The 15,135-nt window shown below is 71.9% G+C and overlaps 1 protein-coding gene across 4 annotated transcripts; it reads left to right on the forward strand.

Moving 5' to 3' along the window:
• The first annotated feature begins 107 nt into the window (after nucleotides 1-107).
• On the forward strand, nucleotides 108-14,657 carry TSPAN4 (tetraspanin 4). 4 transcript variants are annotated; one of them, XM_051829806.3, is made up of 8 exons: nucleotides 108-221; nucleotides 4,522-4,601; nucleotides 11,442-11,633; nucleotides 12,575-12,649; nucleotides 13,138-13,239; nucleotides 13,325-13,456; nucleotides 13,536-13,619; nucleotides 14,188-14,657. In XM_051829806.3, the coding sequence occupies exons 2-8, from the start codon at nucleotides 4,539-4,541 to the stop codon at nucleotides 14,254-14,256; spliced, it is 717 nt and encodes a 238-aa protein (XP_051685766.2). In that variant the 5' UTR covers nucleotides 108-221; nucleotides 4,522-4,538; the 3' UTR covers nucleotides 14,257-14,657. The 4 variants fall into 4 exon arrangements, with proteins under 4 accessions (XP_051685766.2, XP_051685765.2, XP_051685767.2 ...); XM_051829805.3 differs by lacking the exon at nucleotides 108-221 and adding an exon at nucleotides 1,031-1,112; XM_051829807.3 differs by lacking the exon at nucleotides 108-221 and adding an exon at nucleotides 1,928-2,266.
• Nucleotides 14,658-15,135: the final 478 nt, after the last annotated feature.

Genomic DNA, 15,135 nt, shown 5'->3' on the forward strand with positions numbered 1-15,135 from the left:
CCGCCCCGGGCGCGCCCACTGGCGCGGGGTTCCTCGGCGCCGATTGGAGGCCGCGTCCGGCGGCGCCCCCCGTCCGGCGGTTTGGTACGTGCCGCGCTACGGCGACTGGGCTCGGCCAAAAGAGCTCGGCGGCGCCGGTTCGCGTTTCTCGTGTCCGCTTGACTGACAGCTGCGCGGCGGGAGCGGACGGCGCGGTGCAGCGGCGGGAGGCGGCGGCCCAGGTACTACGCGGGCGCCGGCTGGACCCGGACGCGGACATCAGCCGCGGCGCGCGAGCGCCACCTCCAGTGCGGAGCCCCAGGCCGGTCGCAGCAACAAGTGGGGCCGGGCGAGGGGCCCGGCGAGAGGGTCTGGCCCCGGGGCGGGAGGCCTCGGACGGACCTTCCCGCCTCCCGGCCCGGCCCGGCCTGGACCCGGTCGCTGTCCCTTGAGCCCTGCGCGAGGCTCGGGTCCCCGCGGGGAGTTGCTGGGAGCCCCGACGGCAGTCTGTCGGCGTCTTGTTCGCTCTTTCCCGGGCCTGGCGCTGGGCGTGTGGTCAGCCCCTTTGAGCTGACCCTCGAAGGCCAGGGCCCCCGCGTAGGGGCAGCCCCAGCTGTGCGTCCCCTTCAGGGGCTCCACGGGCGGGGCTGCTGCCTCCCGGGTGGACCGGGCTGAGCCTGGTGCCCGGGCTGCCCCAGGCGGGCTGGGGAGCCGCAGGGCTGTGGGGGTGTTGCCCGTGGCCCCCGCGGGGCTCTGGCCAGGTTTGCTGGCCTTGGATGTGTGGCCGGGGTGGGGTCCTCACGCGGGACCCCGGCATCTGCTGAGTGCCCGCTCAGGGCAGACGCTGGACAGGGACGGGGACGGAGGGTCTCAGGTCCGGAGTGGGGCTGCCCAGAGCCACTGCCCTGCCAGGGTTAGTGCCCTCTCGGCCACGTGCGGAGCCACGAGCCCTGGCCACTTCCCTTCTCTGCCTCCCTCCCCCAGGCTGAGTGGACGCACATCCTGCCCTGGCCAGAGGGGCAGGATGGGGCCGTGAGTCACCGTGGCCTGGGGTCAGACCCAGGCTCGGCGGCCGCGGCTGTGGAGGAGAGGGAGCCCGGGTCCGGGAGGCCAGCCCGGTGGGCGCCCAGCGCGTGAGTGGGGCCTTCCTGGGGGAGGGGTCAGGGGCCTGCCCCGCCCCTGCTCCCACTGGGCGCCGCTGTTTACTGTGGGAGTGGGGGAGTGAGCCGCCCTCCCCTGCGGGGGCCCTGGCCAAGGCGGCATTCCTGGGATTCCGCGTGCGTGCCGACCTGAGGTGGGGGGGCTCCCGGATGTCCCCCAGCGCGCCCCGCCCCCTCTGCACTTGCCCCTGCTGGGGAGCCTCGAGGGGTCAGCCCTGGCCTGGCCCGTGGTGGCGTGGGGGGCAGCAGCTGGGCCTCTCTGGGGAGGGTGGGGGGCTTTCCTGGTGGTGCTGGCCAGAGGAGGGGGGGTCACGTCAGGGCAGGGGACCGGGAAACTCGTGACAGGTTTCAGCTGCCAAGCCCCGCCCCCCGGGCGTTGCCCTGGAAACAGGCCAGCGGCAGGGCCGCGGTGGGTGCTGGGCAGCCAGGGGCAGTGCGCGGGGGGGGGGGGGGGGGCCGGGCGGGATTCGCAGACCCTGCCCCTCGTCCCCAGGACGCAGCCTCAGTTTCCCCGTCTGTAAGACTTTGGCTGAGCAGGGTGGGGACGCTCGTGCCGGGACCCCGGCCTCCACCCCTACTCCTGCCTGCTGGCGTGTGCTGTGTGCATGCCGCCCGCACGGGGCCAGGAACACGGGTGTGGACAGCTCACACGTGCTGCCGCTGAGAGCCCCTCGCAGCCCTCACAGCCCTGCGCTGTGGCGTCTGCAGATGGGAGTGAGCTGCCCGGGCCAGGAGGCGTGGGGGGGGCAGGCCCGCCCTTCCCCCACTCCCGTGTGATCCAGGGTGCTGAGCCAGGAGCTGGCCTCCCGTGGGACAGGCGGTGGCAGAGCCGTCTCAGCCTCCAGCCGGGCCGGGTCCCGCCCAGGCCATGTGTGCAGCCTCTGTGTGCAGGCGCCAGGCCGCCTGGGCCCCGGGTTTGTGGTGCCCACCCCTGAGGGCCTGGAGTGGACACCTCGGTCTGTTTGTGTTGGAGGCGCTGGCCGCCTCCTCCAAGCCGCCCCTGAGCCGGCTCAGCCTGGGGCCTCCGTGGGCGGGCTGGCAGGGCTGCCACCACGCGGCCGAGGCTCCCAGCCGCCGTGGGTCTCCGTCTCGCCATCTGGGGGGGCCTGTCTGAGTGGCCTGGCCAGGTGGGTGTCCCTGTCCCCTGCTTCCCTCGTGCACCCCTACAGGGCTGTGGCCTTGAACTCCCGGGGCCTCCGGCCAGCCAGCCAGGGTGGGATTGGAGCCCTTGGTGAGGGGACATGGCCAGGACATGTGAAGCCGGCAGGGCTGGGAGAAGCCCCCGTGAGCAGTCCTGGGGGCAGGGGGAGCGCAGAGCCCCTGCTGGCCGGACAGACTGCGGGTGGATGAGCCTAGGGTCAAGGCTTGCCCCTGAGGCCCCCTCTGAGCTGGGGAGGGGACAGAGCTGTCCCTGTGCCCTCGCGTCCAGCTGCACACTCCCTGCTGGCCTCCTTCCTGCCCTGTGTGGACCTGCCTCCAGCTCCCCCTATGAACCAGGCAGGCCTGGTGCTGGACCTCCTGAGCCCGTCTCCCTGGGGGAGGGGACTCCTGTGGGGGAGGGGCTGGAGGCATCACCCTGGCTGCACCCTCTGCTCCGTGGGGGTGGTGTGTGCAGGGATCTGCAGGTGGGGGTGGGCACAGGGTTTTGGGGGACATTCTGGTGGCATCCTGGGCAGGTATCCTGTCAGGCTCCCCTCTACCCCGTCTTTCCCCCGTACTCACTGGGGACCCCTGCCCGTCACTGCCCCACCCCAGCCTCGGCCGTCCCCGTGCAGGGGAGGCTCTGGGGCAGCCCCCGCCGGCCTCTGTCCCCGCCGCCCCAGGTGGTCCAGGAGGGTGAGGCTGCTGTGCGTGGTGAGGCGGCCGGAGGGGTCGGCTCTGGTGCCCCCTGGCCCCTGTGATCCCTCCCCCTCAGCTGGCCCACAGGCACCGAGCTGGGAGGCCAGCTGGGGCTGGGGGCCGCCGGGGTCTCCAGGGCCCATGGCTGCACTTGCTCCCTGGGAAGAGCCGTGGGTGGTGCTTCCTCCCCCCATTCCTGAGGCCCACGCACGCCAAAGAACCCTCGTGACGCAGGCACAAGGGCCACGTGGGCCGGGCTGGACCTCCGGGAGGGAGTTGTCCACCGCCTTGGGGGCTGGGCTGCAGTTCTCCACGGAGCCGTGGGGGGCAGCAGAGAGCAGGTGGCCCTCGGGCACTCAGGTTCCGCCCGCAGCTGCAGCCCCTCCCGACCCTGCCACCCGGACACCTCCTGGGCGGTCACTCGGGAGACCCCTTAGGTCTCCAGGGCTGGACGGCTGTGCTAGTGGCCATGGCTCACGGCCTCTGCTGCCCGACCCCCGGGGACCTTGCGTGTGTCCCTTCCTCTTTGGACTGTATTCTGGGGGCTGTACCAAGGGGTGGGCACTCCCAGCCTCCCGCCATGCTGACCAGGAAGGCCATGCCAGCCGGGCTGCCGCCCTGAGCGTGGGGCTTCCCAGCCCTCCCCGTGCTCGGTGCTGCGGGCCACCCGGTCGTGTCACACCCCCCACCACTGGGCCCTCTGCCCCCCAGCCTCGTCTGAGAATCTACGTGCACACGCACGAGTTCGAGGGTCACCGGCGCATGTCCCCTGTGCCTTTGCCTGGGTCCGGGAGGCGTGGGGGCCCTCCTGGACTGACGCCCCAGGAAACACCGAGCCCCTTGTCCCAAGTGGCCAGCACTTGAAAGTGCTGACGGCGGCATGGCGCCGGCTGGGCGCGGTGTGGCTGCCCTCGAAGCCGGGCCCGGGGGCCTGTGTTCCGGACCCTGCTGTGCGCCCGAAAGCCTCCGGCCCCCACGCCCCCTGCCTTGCGCCCGCCCCCACCCCGAGCAGCCACGACCGCCACTGGGTCGCTTCTGGGTTCGCACCGCGCTGCGCCGGTCGCCCGCATTCGCAGGTGGGCGGGCCGCGGGGAGGGGGCGCGGCGCCACCATTGGCCGGCGGGGCGGGAGGGGGGTCCGCGCGGGGCGGGGCCGCCTCGGATTGGCTGCGCGCGGGCGGGCGGAGGCGCCGCGGCCGGCGGGGCAGGGGTCCGGGCCCGGCGGGTCCGGGCCGCCGCGGGGCCGGCGGGGTGGGGCGTTCCGGGGCGGCGGGCGCGCGGCGCTGAGCGCTCCGGGCCCCCGGCCGCCGGCGCCATGCGGCGCTCCAGCACGGACGAGTCCGCGTACCGGCGCAGCCCGTCGCCCGAGGGCCAGGAGCCGGGCTTCGCGCGCGGCGGCCCCTTCCGGCGCGGCAGCAGCCTGGGCGGGCGCGCGGGCGCGGGCGCCTTCTTCGGCCCCAAGGCGGCCCAGGCGCGCTCCACGTCGCCCAAGGGCAGCAAGTACGTGGTCTTCTACCTGGACCTCTCCTTCATCTTCCTCCTAGAGCTGAAGCGCTGCAGCATGGCGCGCGGCTGCCTGCAGGGCGTCAAGTACCTGATGTTCGCCTTCAACCTGCTCTTCTGGGTGAGTGCGCGCGCAGCGGGCAGGTGCACGGGGCGGGACGATGCCGCTACCGCGCGGTGTCCACCGGGCTTCCGCACAGGCGCGTGTGCTGGACAGGGCCGCCTGGGCACTGCACCACTCCCAGACCCGGAGGCCAGGTGGGGGCCAGCGGTGTGCTGGGCGGCACGTGCGCCCCCTGCGCCCCCTCCGTCCTGGCCTCAGCCCTGCCAGCCCCCTGGGACTCCAGAGGCCAGGAGTTTCTCTGTTGCCCAGAGGCACCAGGGGATGGAAGAGGGCTGGTGGGCCTGCCCGGGACACCAGGCAGGGCTGTGGTGAGGAGGTGGGGGGCCCTGGCTCCCTGAACTTTTGCTGTCTGTGGCTTCCAGGTGGGACCTGTGTGTGGAGGTGGCCGGGGACGCCTCACACCTGACCCCTGGGAGAACTTTCCAGGCCTGGCCCTGGGGCCGACCCTCATGACCTGCTCGGGGCTGCACCCGGGGCTCCCCTAGCTGGGTGGGGAGCTTGGTGGAGGATTCCTGCCCGCAGTCACTCCAGCCCCCAGGCCCCTGTGCTGGGATGGGGTCTGGCGCCGGCCCTGCTGGGCCCCTGCGTGTGGTCCTGTGACGGCTGCCCCTGCCATGGCCTGGTCTCCTCGGCTCGGGGCAGGGGCCGGCGGTCACTGGGAACGCAGCCAGCTTGGGCCTCCATGGGGAGTGACCCGAGGGGGCTCCTGCCCCTCATGGCCACCCCCTGGGTGGTCACTTGGGTGGGCACTGAGGCCCAGGACCTGGGAGGGGGTGGCAGAGGTGGGCAGGGTCCCATGTCTTGGGGTGGCTGTGAGGGTGGAGCTCCCAGCCAGTGTAGATGGGGATGGGGTGTGGGGGAGGGGCTGGGTCCTCTTCTCCCCTCCCCTGCCCTCCTGGTGACCTGGACACCTGCCTGCTGGGAGAAGGGGCCCCTCAAGGGGGCCTGTCTGCTCGGCGCAGCCCACTTAACGGGTCCCCAGGAAGAACCGTGACCCCACAGAAGCCGCCGGCAGCAGCAGGGTGCACCTGCCTCACTGTCCCTGGACGGTGCCTCCATCCCAGGACACCAGCCCAGACGCCCTGGTGGCCTCCTGGGCTGCAACACCCAATGCCCTGTTGCTGCCCAGTTGCACCCCTGCCCTGCCCAGCCTGTGCCCGCTGGGGTCCAGGATCTGTCTGTGGCCCCCAGGGCTGGAAGCCGCCCTGTGGAGGTGGAGGGGTGGCAGTGGGGCAGGTGTGCTTCCGAGTGGGCGGTGCTGGGGCCTGTGCCGTGCCCCTGCTCCAGGGAGGTGAGGAGGAAGTGCCCTGTGCGGCTTCCTGCTGCCCGCCGGCCTGACCCCTCCTCCTGGCTCTGCCGTGGGACCCGCCTCCGAGTCCCCAGTCCCCCGGGGCCCTTAGGTGGACACCTGCTTCCTGGGCTGAGGCCGGACGCCCCAGCAGCCCCACTGCGGGAGCGGGTGCCCAAGGCCCCGAGGTCGCACTGGGGGCTGGGAGGAGGGGGCTGCAGGGGGCTGGTTTGAGCGGCTTTCGCTGCCCTGCTTGATGGGGTGAGGGTGGGGCTGCCAGGCGGGGTCTTGGGTCCCGTGGGAGGCAGGATGCAGGGGCGTCTCTCACGAGGTGTCGGGGGGCTCGGGGCCGTGCCCGCCCTCCTTCACTGGGTGAGGGCAGCCCTGTTGGGGTCTGCACAGCTGGGGTCCGGTGGGGCCTTGGTCCCTGTGATGGGCCTGGGGTGTATCCTGGAGCCCTGCCCACTTGAGTGAGGCCTGGGGGCGGGGGGCGGGGGATGGGGGCGCGGGGGGCACTGGCCAGCGGGGGGCTCTGCAGCCCCGGGACCCAGTGCAGGGCCTGGAGCGGGGCACGGGGGCGCATGGCCAATGGGGGGCTGTGCAGCCCCGGGACCCAGTGCAGGGCCTGGGCATGGGGGGTGGGCGTGGGGCCTGTGTTGGGGGCTGGGTGTGGGGGGTGGGCGTGGGGCCTGTGTTGGGGGGCTGAGTGTGGAGGGTGGGCGTGGGGCCTGTGTCAGAGGGCTGGGTGTGGGGGGTGGGCGTGGGGCCTGTGTTGGGGGCTGGGTGTGGGGGGTGGGCGTGGGGCCTGTGTCAGAGGGCTGGGTGTGGGGGGTGGGCGTGGGGCCTGTGTTGGGGGCTGGGTGTGGGGGGTGGGCGTGGGGCCTGTGTCAGAGGGCTGGGTGTGGGGGGTGGGCGTGGGGCCTGTGTCGGAGGGCTGGGTGTGGGGGGTGGGCGTGGGGCCTGTGTTGGGGGTCTGGGTGTCAGGGGGCTGGGTGTGGGGGGTGGGCATGGGGCCTGTGTTGGGGGCTGGGTGTGGGGGGTGGGCGTGGGGCCTGTGTTGGGGGGCTGGGTGTGGGGCCTGTGTTGGGGGGCTGAGTGTGGAGGGGTGGGTGTGGGGCCTGTGTTGGGGGGCTGGGTGTGGGGGGTGGGCGTGGGGCCTGTGTTGGGGGGCTGAGTGTGGAGGGTGGGCGTGGGGCCTGTGTCAGAGGGCTGGGTGTGGGGGGTGGGCGTGGGGCCTGTGTTGGGGGCTGGGTGTGGGGGGTGGGCATGGGGCCTGTGTCAGAGGGCTGGGTGTGGGGGGTGGGCGTGGGGCCTGTGTTGGGGGTCTGGGTGTCAGGGGGCTGGGTGTGGGGGGTGGGCATGGGGCCTGTGTTGGGGGCTGGGTGTGGGGGGTGGGCATGGGGCCTGTGTCAGGGGTCTGGGTGTAGGGATGTGGGCATGGGGCCTGTGTCGGGGGGCTGGGTGTAGGGATGTGGGCATGGGGCCTGTGTCGGGGGGCTGGGTGTCAGAGGGCTGGGTGTAGGGGGTGGGCGTGGGGCCTGTGTTGGGGGCTGGGTGTGGGGGGTGGGCATGGGGCCTGTGTCAGGGGTCTGGGTGTAGGGATGTGGGCATGGGGCCTGTGTCGGGGGGCTGGGTGTAGGGATGTGGGCATGGGGCCTGTGTCGGGGGGCTGGGTGTCAGAGGGCTGGGTGTAGGGGGTGGGCGTGGGGCCTGTGTTGGGGGTCTGGGTGTCAGGGGGCTGGGTGTGGGGGGTGGGCATGGGGCCTGTGTTGGGGGCTGGGTGTGGGGGGTGGGCGTGGGGCCTGTGTCGGGGGGCTGGGTGTGGGGGGTGGGCGTGGGGCCTGTGTCGGGGGGCTGGGTGTAGGGGGTGGGCGTGGGGCCTGTGTTGGGGGCTGGGTGTAGGGATGTGGGCATGGGGCCTGTGTCGGGGGGCTGGGTGTAGGGATGTGGGCATGGGGCCTGTGTCGGGGGGCTGGGTGTCAGAGGGCTGGGTGTAGGGGGTGGGCGTGGGGCCTGTGTTGGGGGTCTGGGTGTCAGGGGGCTGGGTGTAGGGGGTGGGCGTGGGGCCTGTGTTGGGGGCTGGGTGTGGGGGGTGGGCGTGGGGCCTGTGTCAGGGGGCTGGGCGTGGGGCCTGTGTTGGGGGCTGGGTGTGGGGGGTGGGCGTGGGGCCTGTGTTGGGGGCTGGGTGTGGGGGGCTGTGCAGCCCTGGAACCCCTGCTGTGGCTGCATCAACAGCTGGGCCTCTGTCCCCTGAGCTTTTTCAGTAATGGAAGTTGAAGCCCTTTGGGGAGGGAGAGGGCGGGGTCACGCCCCTGCACCCCACCTCCCTGCCCTGTGCTGGGGGTCTGTCCGCCCCACGGGTGGTCCAGGGAGGAAGAGGGACCCGAGCTCTCTGGCAGGGTCAGGACTCCGTGGCTCTGCCGTGGCCTGGTGCCTGCCCAGCTCCTCCCAGACATGGACGTGGCCGAGCTCAGGGCCTCCACTGTGCTGGGCCTCCTGGCAGGTGCCCCTCCTGGTCCCAGCCGGGACTGGTTCCCGAGGGGTGCAGTCAGGCTCAGGGTGGCCGGAGCAAGTCGTCCTCCGGGCCTAGTTTCCCTGTCGTACCGCAGACTGGCCTGGCACGGGAGGTGGACGGTGGTGCGGGAGCCCCCAGCTCCTGCCTGGTTGGTCTGTGCTGGCCCCACATGGAACCCCTTGGAGGAAGGGCAGTGAGAGTCCAGTGGTCCAGGGCCCAGCCCCTGAGCCTCACAGCTTCAGCGCCCGCTCTTGGGCTGCAGACGCCCAGGGCAGAGGCGCGGGTCTGCCCCTTTGGTGAGCTGGGTGCCCCGAGGGTGGCCACGGCTCTGTGTGCAGCCCCACGGCTCCCTTGGGGCCGGCAGCACCCCGTGCTCTGCTGGGCGGAGCTCCTGGCTCCCAGAGGCTGGGGGAGGGCTGGCAGCCAGGGGTCTGTGGGGCACGCCTGCCCCTGTGGGCTCCCGGCAGCTCTGCCACCACCCTGGGTGAGCCTGGCATGTTTAAGAAGACAGAATTGTAAGTGGATGGGCTCATTCTGCTCACAGAGCCAACATCCCAGCCAGGGAGACCCGAGCATTTCCGCCAGCCACAGGGTCCCTGCCAGGCAGGGGTGGGGCTTCTGGACAAGAGCCTCGGCCCCCCGTGGGCACCCAGCCCTCTCCCCCGCTCCCAGGACGTGGCCATCTGCCCGGCCATCTGCCACTCTGGGCCGTGGGGCTGGAGGGGCCTTGGGCAGAGGGCCAGCTGGCACTGCCCCCGCAGTCACCAGGCTTTGTGGGGCCCAGGAAGTGCACGCTGAGGGGTGAGTGGTGGCGGGCGCTGGGCTGGGGCTCCTGAGGGCTGTCACCTCACCGCAGGCTTGGGTGGTCGCCGCTGAGCTCCGAGTGAGCGAGACGGGGCTGAGTGGGGCCGTGTGTGCTGGGCAGATGGGGCAAAGGGTGAGCCCTTTGGTGAGCTGGTCCGAGGCAGGGGCTGAGCGGGGGACAGAGCTGAGCCCAGGGTGGGTGGACTCTCCCCTGGGTGGAGCCTCCCGCGGGCTTCTGTCTGGCCGGGGGCGCGGCAGCAGGGGGGCAGGGAGCAGGTGTTGGGGTTGGTGGCTCCAGTCGCCGCACCCTCCTCTGAGGCCCGCCTCTGTCTGACGGGCCCACTCCCCCTGCGCTTGGAGGCTGTCATTTCCCTGCCACAGGGTTTTAAAAGCTGCGTGCACAGAAGCATTTTCAAAATCACAGGTGATGTTCACGCGGCGAGCGGGCACACGTGCGTGCGTGCGAGTTTGCACGCGGCCGATCTGCAAGAACACGCCGGGCCCGGGGGAGCGGCAGGTCACAGGCCAGGCTGGCTGCGTGGCAGTGCGGGGGCGGGGTCTCCTTCCCTGGCTGGGCTGCGGAGGGGCGGGGCTGGAAGGTGCCCCCCCCCCCCAGCGCGGCTGCCTCACACGGTCCTCAAGCCCTCCCAGGCGTCCCAAGGGGTGAGGTCCCTGCCCACCTTGGGGTGGGCGTGCACTGCACAGGAAGCTTGGGTTTTAACCGTGGATCTGCCCCCGACGCCAGCGTCTGATGTCCCTCCCTGGCCGGTGCGGGACAGGGGCACCCAGCTCAGAGGAGCACCCCCCGGGAGGGGCCCACTGCGCCCCGGCGGCTTGGTTCCTCGGCAGCAGGACCTGCTCAGGGCCGGTGTCAGCCCGGGGCTCTGCCCATCCCTCGGGGGGCACCCCCTGCCCCAGTCCCAAGGGCAGCAGCTGGGCAAGGCCGTGAGAGTCTGCCCCTTGCCCCCCGTGGGCCACCCGCAGGGTCAGGCAGGCTCAGCCTAGCACCTGTCCAGCCTCTGCTCTGCTCCCTCAAGTGGGGAGTGCCCCTCCCTGACGGCGGGCGTGGGCGGCCCAGGCACCGCCCCTGCCCACGGCCTCACCCAGTCAGCACCGTGGACAGTGCTGCGCCCACCACGCAGCCGGCGCCCCACGGAGAGGCGGGCATCTCTGCGGGGCTGGAGACCCTCGCCCCGTGCGGGGCCGGGCGACAGACGCTGCTGAGGCGTGTCGCCGGTGCCAGTGCCGCCAGGCTCACAGCCCTCCCCCAGTGGCCTCAGGAGCCCCAGGGCCCCCACCTCCTGCAGTGCAGCATCCCGGGAGTGGCAGAGTGGATGCGAAGGTGGGGGTGGCTCTGCCCTCCGCAAGGTTTGGTCCCGGGGCCTGGAGCAGCTGCTGCCCTTGGGCTGGGGGCTGCCCCGTCCCCCGACCACGGCATGGTGTTTCCAGGCAGTCAGCGGCCACCAGCTCACCCTGGCTGCTGGTGGGGGGAGGGGTGGCCTCCTGGGGCTGCCAGGGTCCTGGCGCCCTGTGGGGGTGATGACCTCAGGCCTGGGCTGCTGTGGCGGGCGGGGGCTGGGGGCTGTCCCTCTCCCAGCCGGAGCTTCTTGCGGGGAAGGTGGGGGTTGAGTCCAGCCTCGGGGTAGGGAGGCCTTTGTGGGGGTGACAAGGGGCTTGTGGTGGCTCTGGTGGGTGCCGTGCGAGCTCCTCTAGTCTGGGGTCCGGGACTGCCCAGCCTTTCCCCGGGGCAGTCCCCCTGCCTGGAGCCAGCCAAGAACCCACCCTGAACCCTGACGGCAGGGGTGGGGCACCGAGCATCCGGTCTCCGGGGAGCCCCCACCAGTGGTGAAGAGGCTGTGGGGAGGGCAGGGCACCTGGTGTGCGGGGTCCTTGGGACCAAGTGGCCTGACTGAGGGGAGCAGGCAGGCACCCCTGGCGGCTGCGGGCCAGGCTCTGGAGCCCCGGCCCTGTCCACTGCAGGTGAGGGGGTGGGGTTGGGGTCCCTGTAAGTCATCGCCCTCTGTGGCTGTGGGCTGTGCGGAAGGGGACACCGGCCCAGGACTCAGGCCAAGGCTGGGTGGGCGTCCAGCTCTGGTGACCCCAGACACCCCTGAGGGCCCACTGGGCGGCCGGGGTGGGCAGGGGCCCGCCTGGGGGGCTCAGGCTGGTGTCGGCGCAGCCTCCGGCTCTGCCCTGGCCGGCCCCTCAGCCCTTTGTGCCTTGGTCCCAGCTGGGAGGCTGCGGCGTCCTCGGTGTCGGCATCTGGCTGGCCGCCACACAGGGGAACTTCGCCACCCTGTCCTCCTCCTTCCCGTCCCTGTCGGCCGCCAACCTGCTCATTGCCACCGGCACCTTTGTCATGGCCATCGGCTTCGTGGGCTGCATCGGAGCCATCAAGGAGAACAAGTGCCTCCTGCTCACCGTGAGTGACGGCGGGGGGCCCCGGTGCCTGACCTGGGGCACTGGCCGGAGGGTGAGGCTGGGTGGCAGCCCCCGGCCCTGAGTGCAGGAGGCGCTGATGTCGGGAAATGCGCTCGGGCTGGGGGCCTACCCCAGTGGGACGTGCGCACGCGTGAGCAGCTTTGCTGGGCTGCCGAGTCCTTCCGACCACCGCGGGATGTGGGCCCATGAGTCACCGTGGTTACAGAGGGGCGGGTCCTGGGCGAGCCCCCGGACCTGGGGCACCACAGGTCTCCGATCAGGAAGCCCCGGGTGGCCCTTGGCCTGAGTCCCTCTGCCCCTCCCGCAGGGCCCCCCCTCACAGTCGGGCTCGGAGCTCCTCTGACAGCTGAGGAAGCTTCACGTGCAGGCCCCGGGGGCAGCAAGGCTGCGAGGGGACCCCAAGACGCGACAGGGCCCACTCACGGCCACCTGGCCCTGCCCTGCTCATGCCCCCTCTGTCCAGGGCCCCGCGATGTCTGGGCTCCTGTCCACCGTCTGCCCCACACAGGAGTGACCGGTCTGGGAGCATGGCGAGCTAAGGCCGCCTCCCTACGCCAGACCCAGCCGGCAGCGCCCAGGGCTGGGCTGGACACGGCTGCCCCTGGGCCGCAGGGCTTGTGTGGCCGGGGCGGGGGACTTTTGCAGCTCAGGGTCTTGGTTCCCTCACCGTGGTCTTGCCTGAGGACGTGCTGGCCGTGGGCTGCCCTACACAGGGATTTCACAGCCCCTGCACTGGCCGTGCCTGGGACCCCTTCCAAGTGCACCAGTGGGGGTGACCTGTGGTCCCGGGGGTGGTGGGGGTACCGGAGCTGGGCTCCGTGCACAGTTGCCTGGGCAGGTACCGAGGGTTCTGGGGTGAGGGGCGGCCCTGGGGTGGTGTGCGGGTCCCTGCCTGCCCTCACCGAGCCCCGCTGCCCGCAGTTCTTCGTGCTGCTGCTGCTGGTGTTCCTGCTCGAAGCCACCATCGCGGTGCTGTTCTTGGCCTACACGGAGCAGGTGCGGCCGCCCACGGGCACCCCTGCTGTCCAGGGCTTGTCTGGCTCTTACTGCCCTCACCGCCGAACTGCTCCCGTTATGACAGCCGCTCCCTTCCGGGGCATCTCGCTGGCTGCGGGAGCCCCCTCCTGGCCCTGCCTTCCCGCCACACCCCACGGGGGCCTCCCTTTCCGGAGCACAGCCTCTCTGGCCCCCGACACGCCGGGCTCCTCTTGGTCCTCTCCCGCCCCGGCAGGGGCTTCCTCCAGGGGCCTGGTTCCTTCCTGGGGAGTTGGTCTTGTAGACTGGGGTCTGGGCCTGGTTGTCCCCAAGGAGACACGTGTGTGTCCTGACAATGGCATGGACCCCACGGATGGGGCACAGCGATGAGAGGGGCCTGGGCCCTGGGGGGGCTTCTGGGGGCGCAGGGAGTGACTTCAGGAAGAGGACCGGCCTGGGCCTGGCTGGAGGGCACGGCCGGGGCCCTGCTGACCCTGCTGCACCCCCAGATCGACAGGTATGCCCAGCAAGACCTGAAGAAGGGCCTGCACCTGTTCGGCACGAAGGGCAACGTGGGCCTCACCAACGCCTGGAGCATCATCCAGACCGACGTGAGGCGCGGCGGGGGCGGGGCCGCGGGAGGGGCGGGGCCCGGGCGTGTGCCCTCCGCCCCAGCCCTGTGCTTGGCTCCCCCAGTTCCGCTGCTGCGGCGTCTCCAACTACACCGACTGGTTCGAGGTGTACAACGCCACGCGCGTGCCCGACTCCTGCTGCCTGGAGTTCAGCGAGAGCTGCGGGCTGCACGCACCCGGCACCTGGTGGAAGGCGGTGAGCGCGGCGGGCCGGGGCAGGGCAGGCCTTGGGCGGGGCCTCCCCAGCCCGCTGACCTGCCCCCGGCCCCCCGCAGCCCTGCTACGAGACGGTGAAGGTCTGGCTCCAGGAGAACCTGCTGGCCGTGGGCATCTTTGGGCTGTGCACGGCGCTTGTGCAGGTACGCAGGGCGGGGCGGGGCGGTCCCTGGACCCCAGGGGACCTCCTGGTGGCAGTGCAGGCTGTGAGGACGGCGGGACAGACGGCTGGAGGGCTTTGGGTGGGGACAGCCTGGCTCCTGATCCCAGGTCCAGTGGGGAGACTGAGGCCGGGCCAGCCTGTGCTGGTTGGTGGTCAGAGGACTGGCCCCACCCTGCTTCCCCACCTCAGTCCCTGAGTCCTGGTGCCAGCATGAGAGACCACCCCTGCTAGGGCAGCCTGCTCCGTGCCTGGGGCGCACCGATGGACAGCTGGGGTCACGGCCAGGTCGCAGGATGTACTCGGGTGGTCACAGTGGGGCAGGCACTGGGGGCCCTGGCCTGAGGGTGGGGGGCTGTGACCCAGGGAGCTGCCAGCAGAGCCCGGGGACCCCTGGGGTCTGGAAACCAACTGGGCACGCCCCGTCTGGTGGACGCTCTACCTGTGGTGGGTGCCCCATCTGTGGTGGACGCCCCGTCTCTGGTGGGCAGGGCCTGCCAGGCAGACCTTGGGGGTTGGGGCCTTGACCACAGCAGCCCCTCCCCCCACAGATTCTGGGCCTGACCTTCGCCATGACCATGTACTGCCAGGTGGTAAAGGCGGACACCTACTGCGCGTAGCCCACCCGACACCCCTGCTTCTCTGCCAAAGGACACCCTGCCAGGGAGACCGCCACGGCCCAGCACTCTCCCGCCACAGGACCCGGCACGGGGGGGGAGCAGCAAGCGCCCAGGGGCCTGTCCTGGGGGGCCCCAGCTCCGGCAGCTGCAGGGTCTCTGGACCGGACGGAGGGGCGGACAGGTGCTGGCCGCGATGTCCAGGCTGGGGCGGGAGGGGCTTCCGGCATTTTTATATCCATGTATTCTCCAGGGCAGCGCTCACAGTGGTGGGGCCCCCAGCCCCCCAGGACACCCTGGAGGCCCGCCCACTGGTCCTGGTGCTCTGGTGGGGCCTGACCCCATTACTCGCATTCCACGGCGGGCGCAGGCCCAGGTGCATCTTAATAAAGTGTGTGAGCGGCTCCCCGCCCCGTGTCTCCAGGCCTGGACACGCGCCCGGGGCTGCTGTGGCGTCCAGTGCCAGCCACAGGGCTCCCAGAGCCCACCGAGGACAGCTAAGCAAACGCCTTCCCTTGTCTCCCAGGAGCTGCTGGCCCTGGTGTCCACACCCGCCCTCCCTTCCTGTTTCGCTCCGAGGAGCTCTGCCCCGTGTGTCCCTGTAGATCACGGGGGACCCCAGGGCGCAGGACTACAGAAACGGGGAGGTTCAGGGGTCCCAGCTGGGGGAGCTGCTCGCCGCAGGGACAGCCAGGGGTCCGGGGTGGGGGCCCTCCCACCCTTCCCACGAGCCCTGTTAGCTCAGGTGCACCCCATGGGCTCGAGCTCCAGCCGTCCCCATTCCTGCCGCCCCTGGGGTCCCCCTCAGATCGTCACCCTGCGAGCCAGGGAGGCTCAGACACGGCCTGCTGACCCCAGGGGGCCAGAGGACCCCAGAGATCT

Source organism: Oryctolagus cuniculus, chromosome 1, assembly GCF_051225735.1.
Source record: "Oryctolagus cuniculus isolate XC-2025 breed Fujian yellow rabbit chromosome 1, ASM5122573v1, whole genome shotgun sequence".
Classification (NCBI taxonomy): domain Eukaryota; kingdom Metazoa; phylum Chordata; class Mammalia; order Lagomorpha; family Leporidae; genus Oryctolagus; species Oryctolagus cuniculus.

Excerpts from the sequence above, each read along its gene's own strand:
- TSPAN4 (XM_051829804.3), top strand. The coding sequence starts at position 4,293 with ATGCGGCGCTCCAGCACGGACGAGTCCGCGTACCGGCGCAGCCCGTCG. Across the intron at positions 12,650-13,137 it reads TCTTGGCCTACACGGAGCAG|ATCGACAGGTATGCCCAGCA; the intron begins GTGCGGCCGCCC and ends CTGCACCCCCAG. Across the intron at positions 13,620-14,187 it reads TGTGCACGGCGCTTGTGCAG|ATTCTGGGCCTGACCTTCGC; the intron begins GTACGCAGGGCG and ends CTCCCCCCACAG.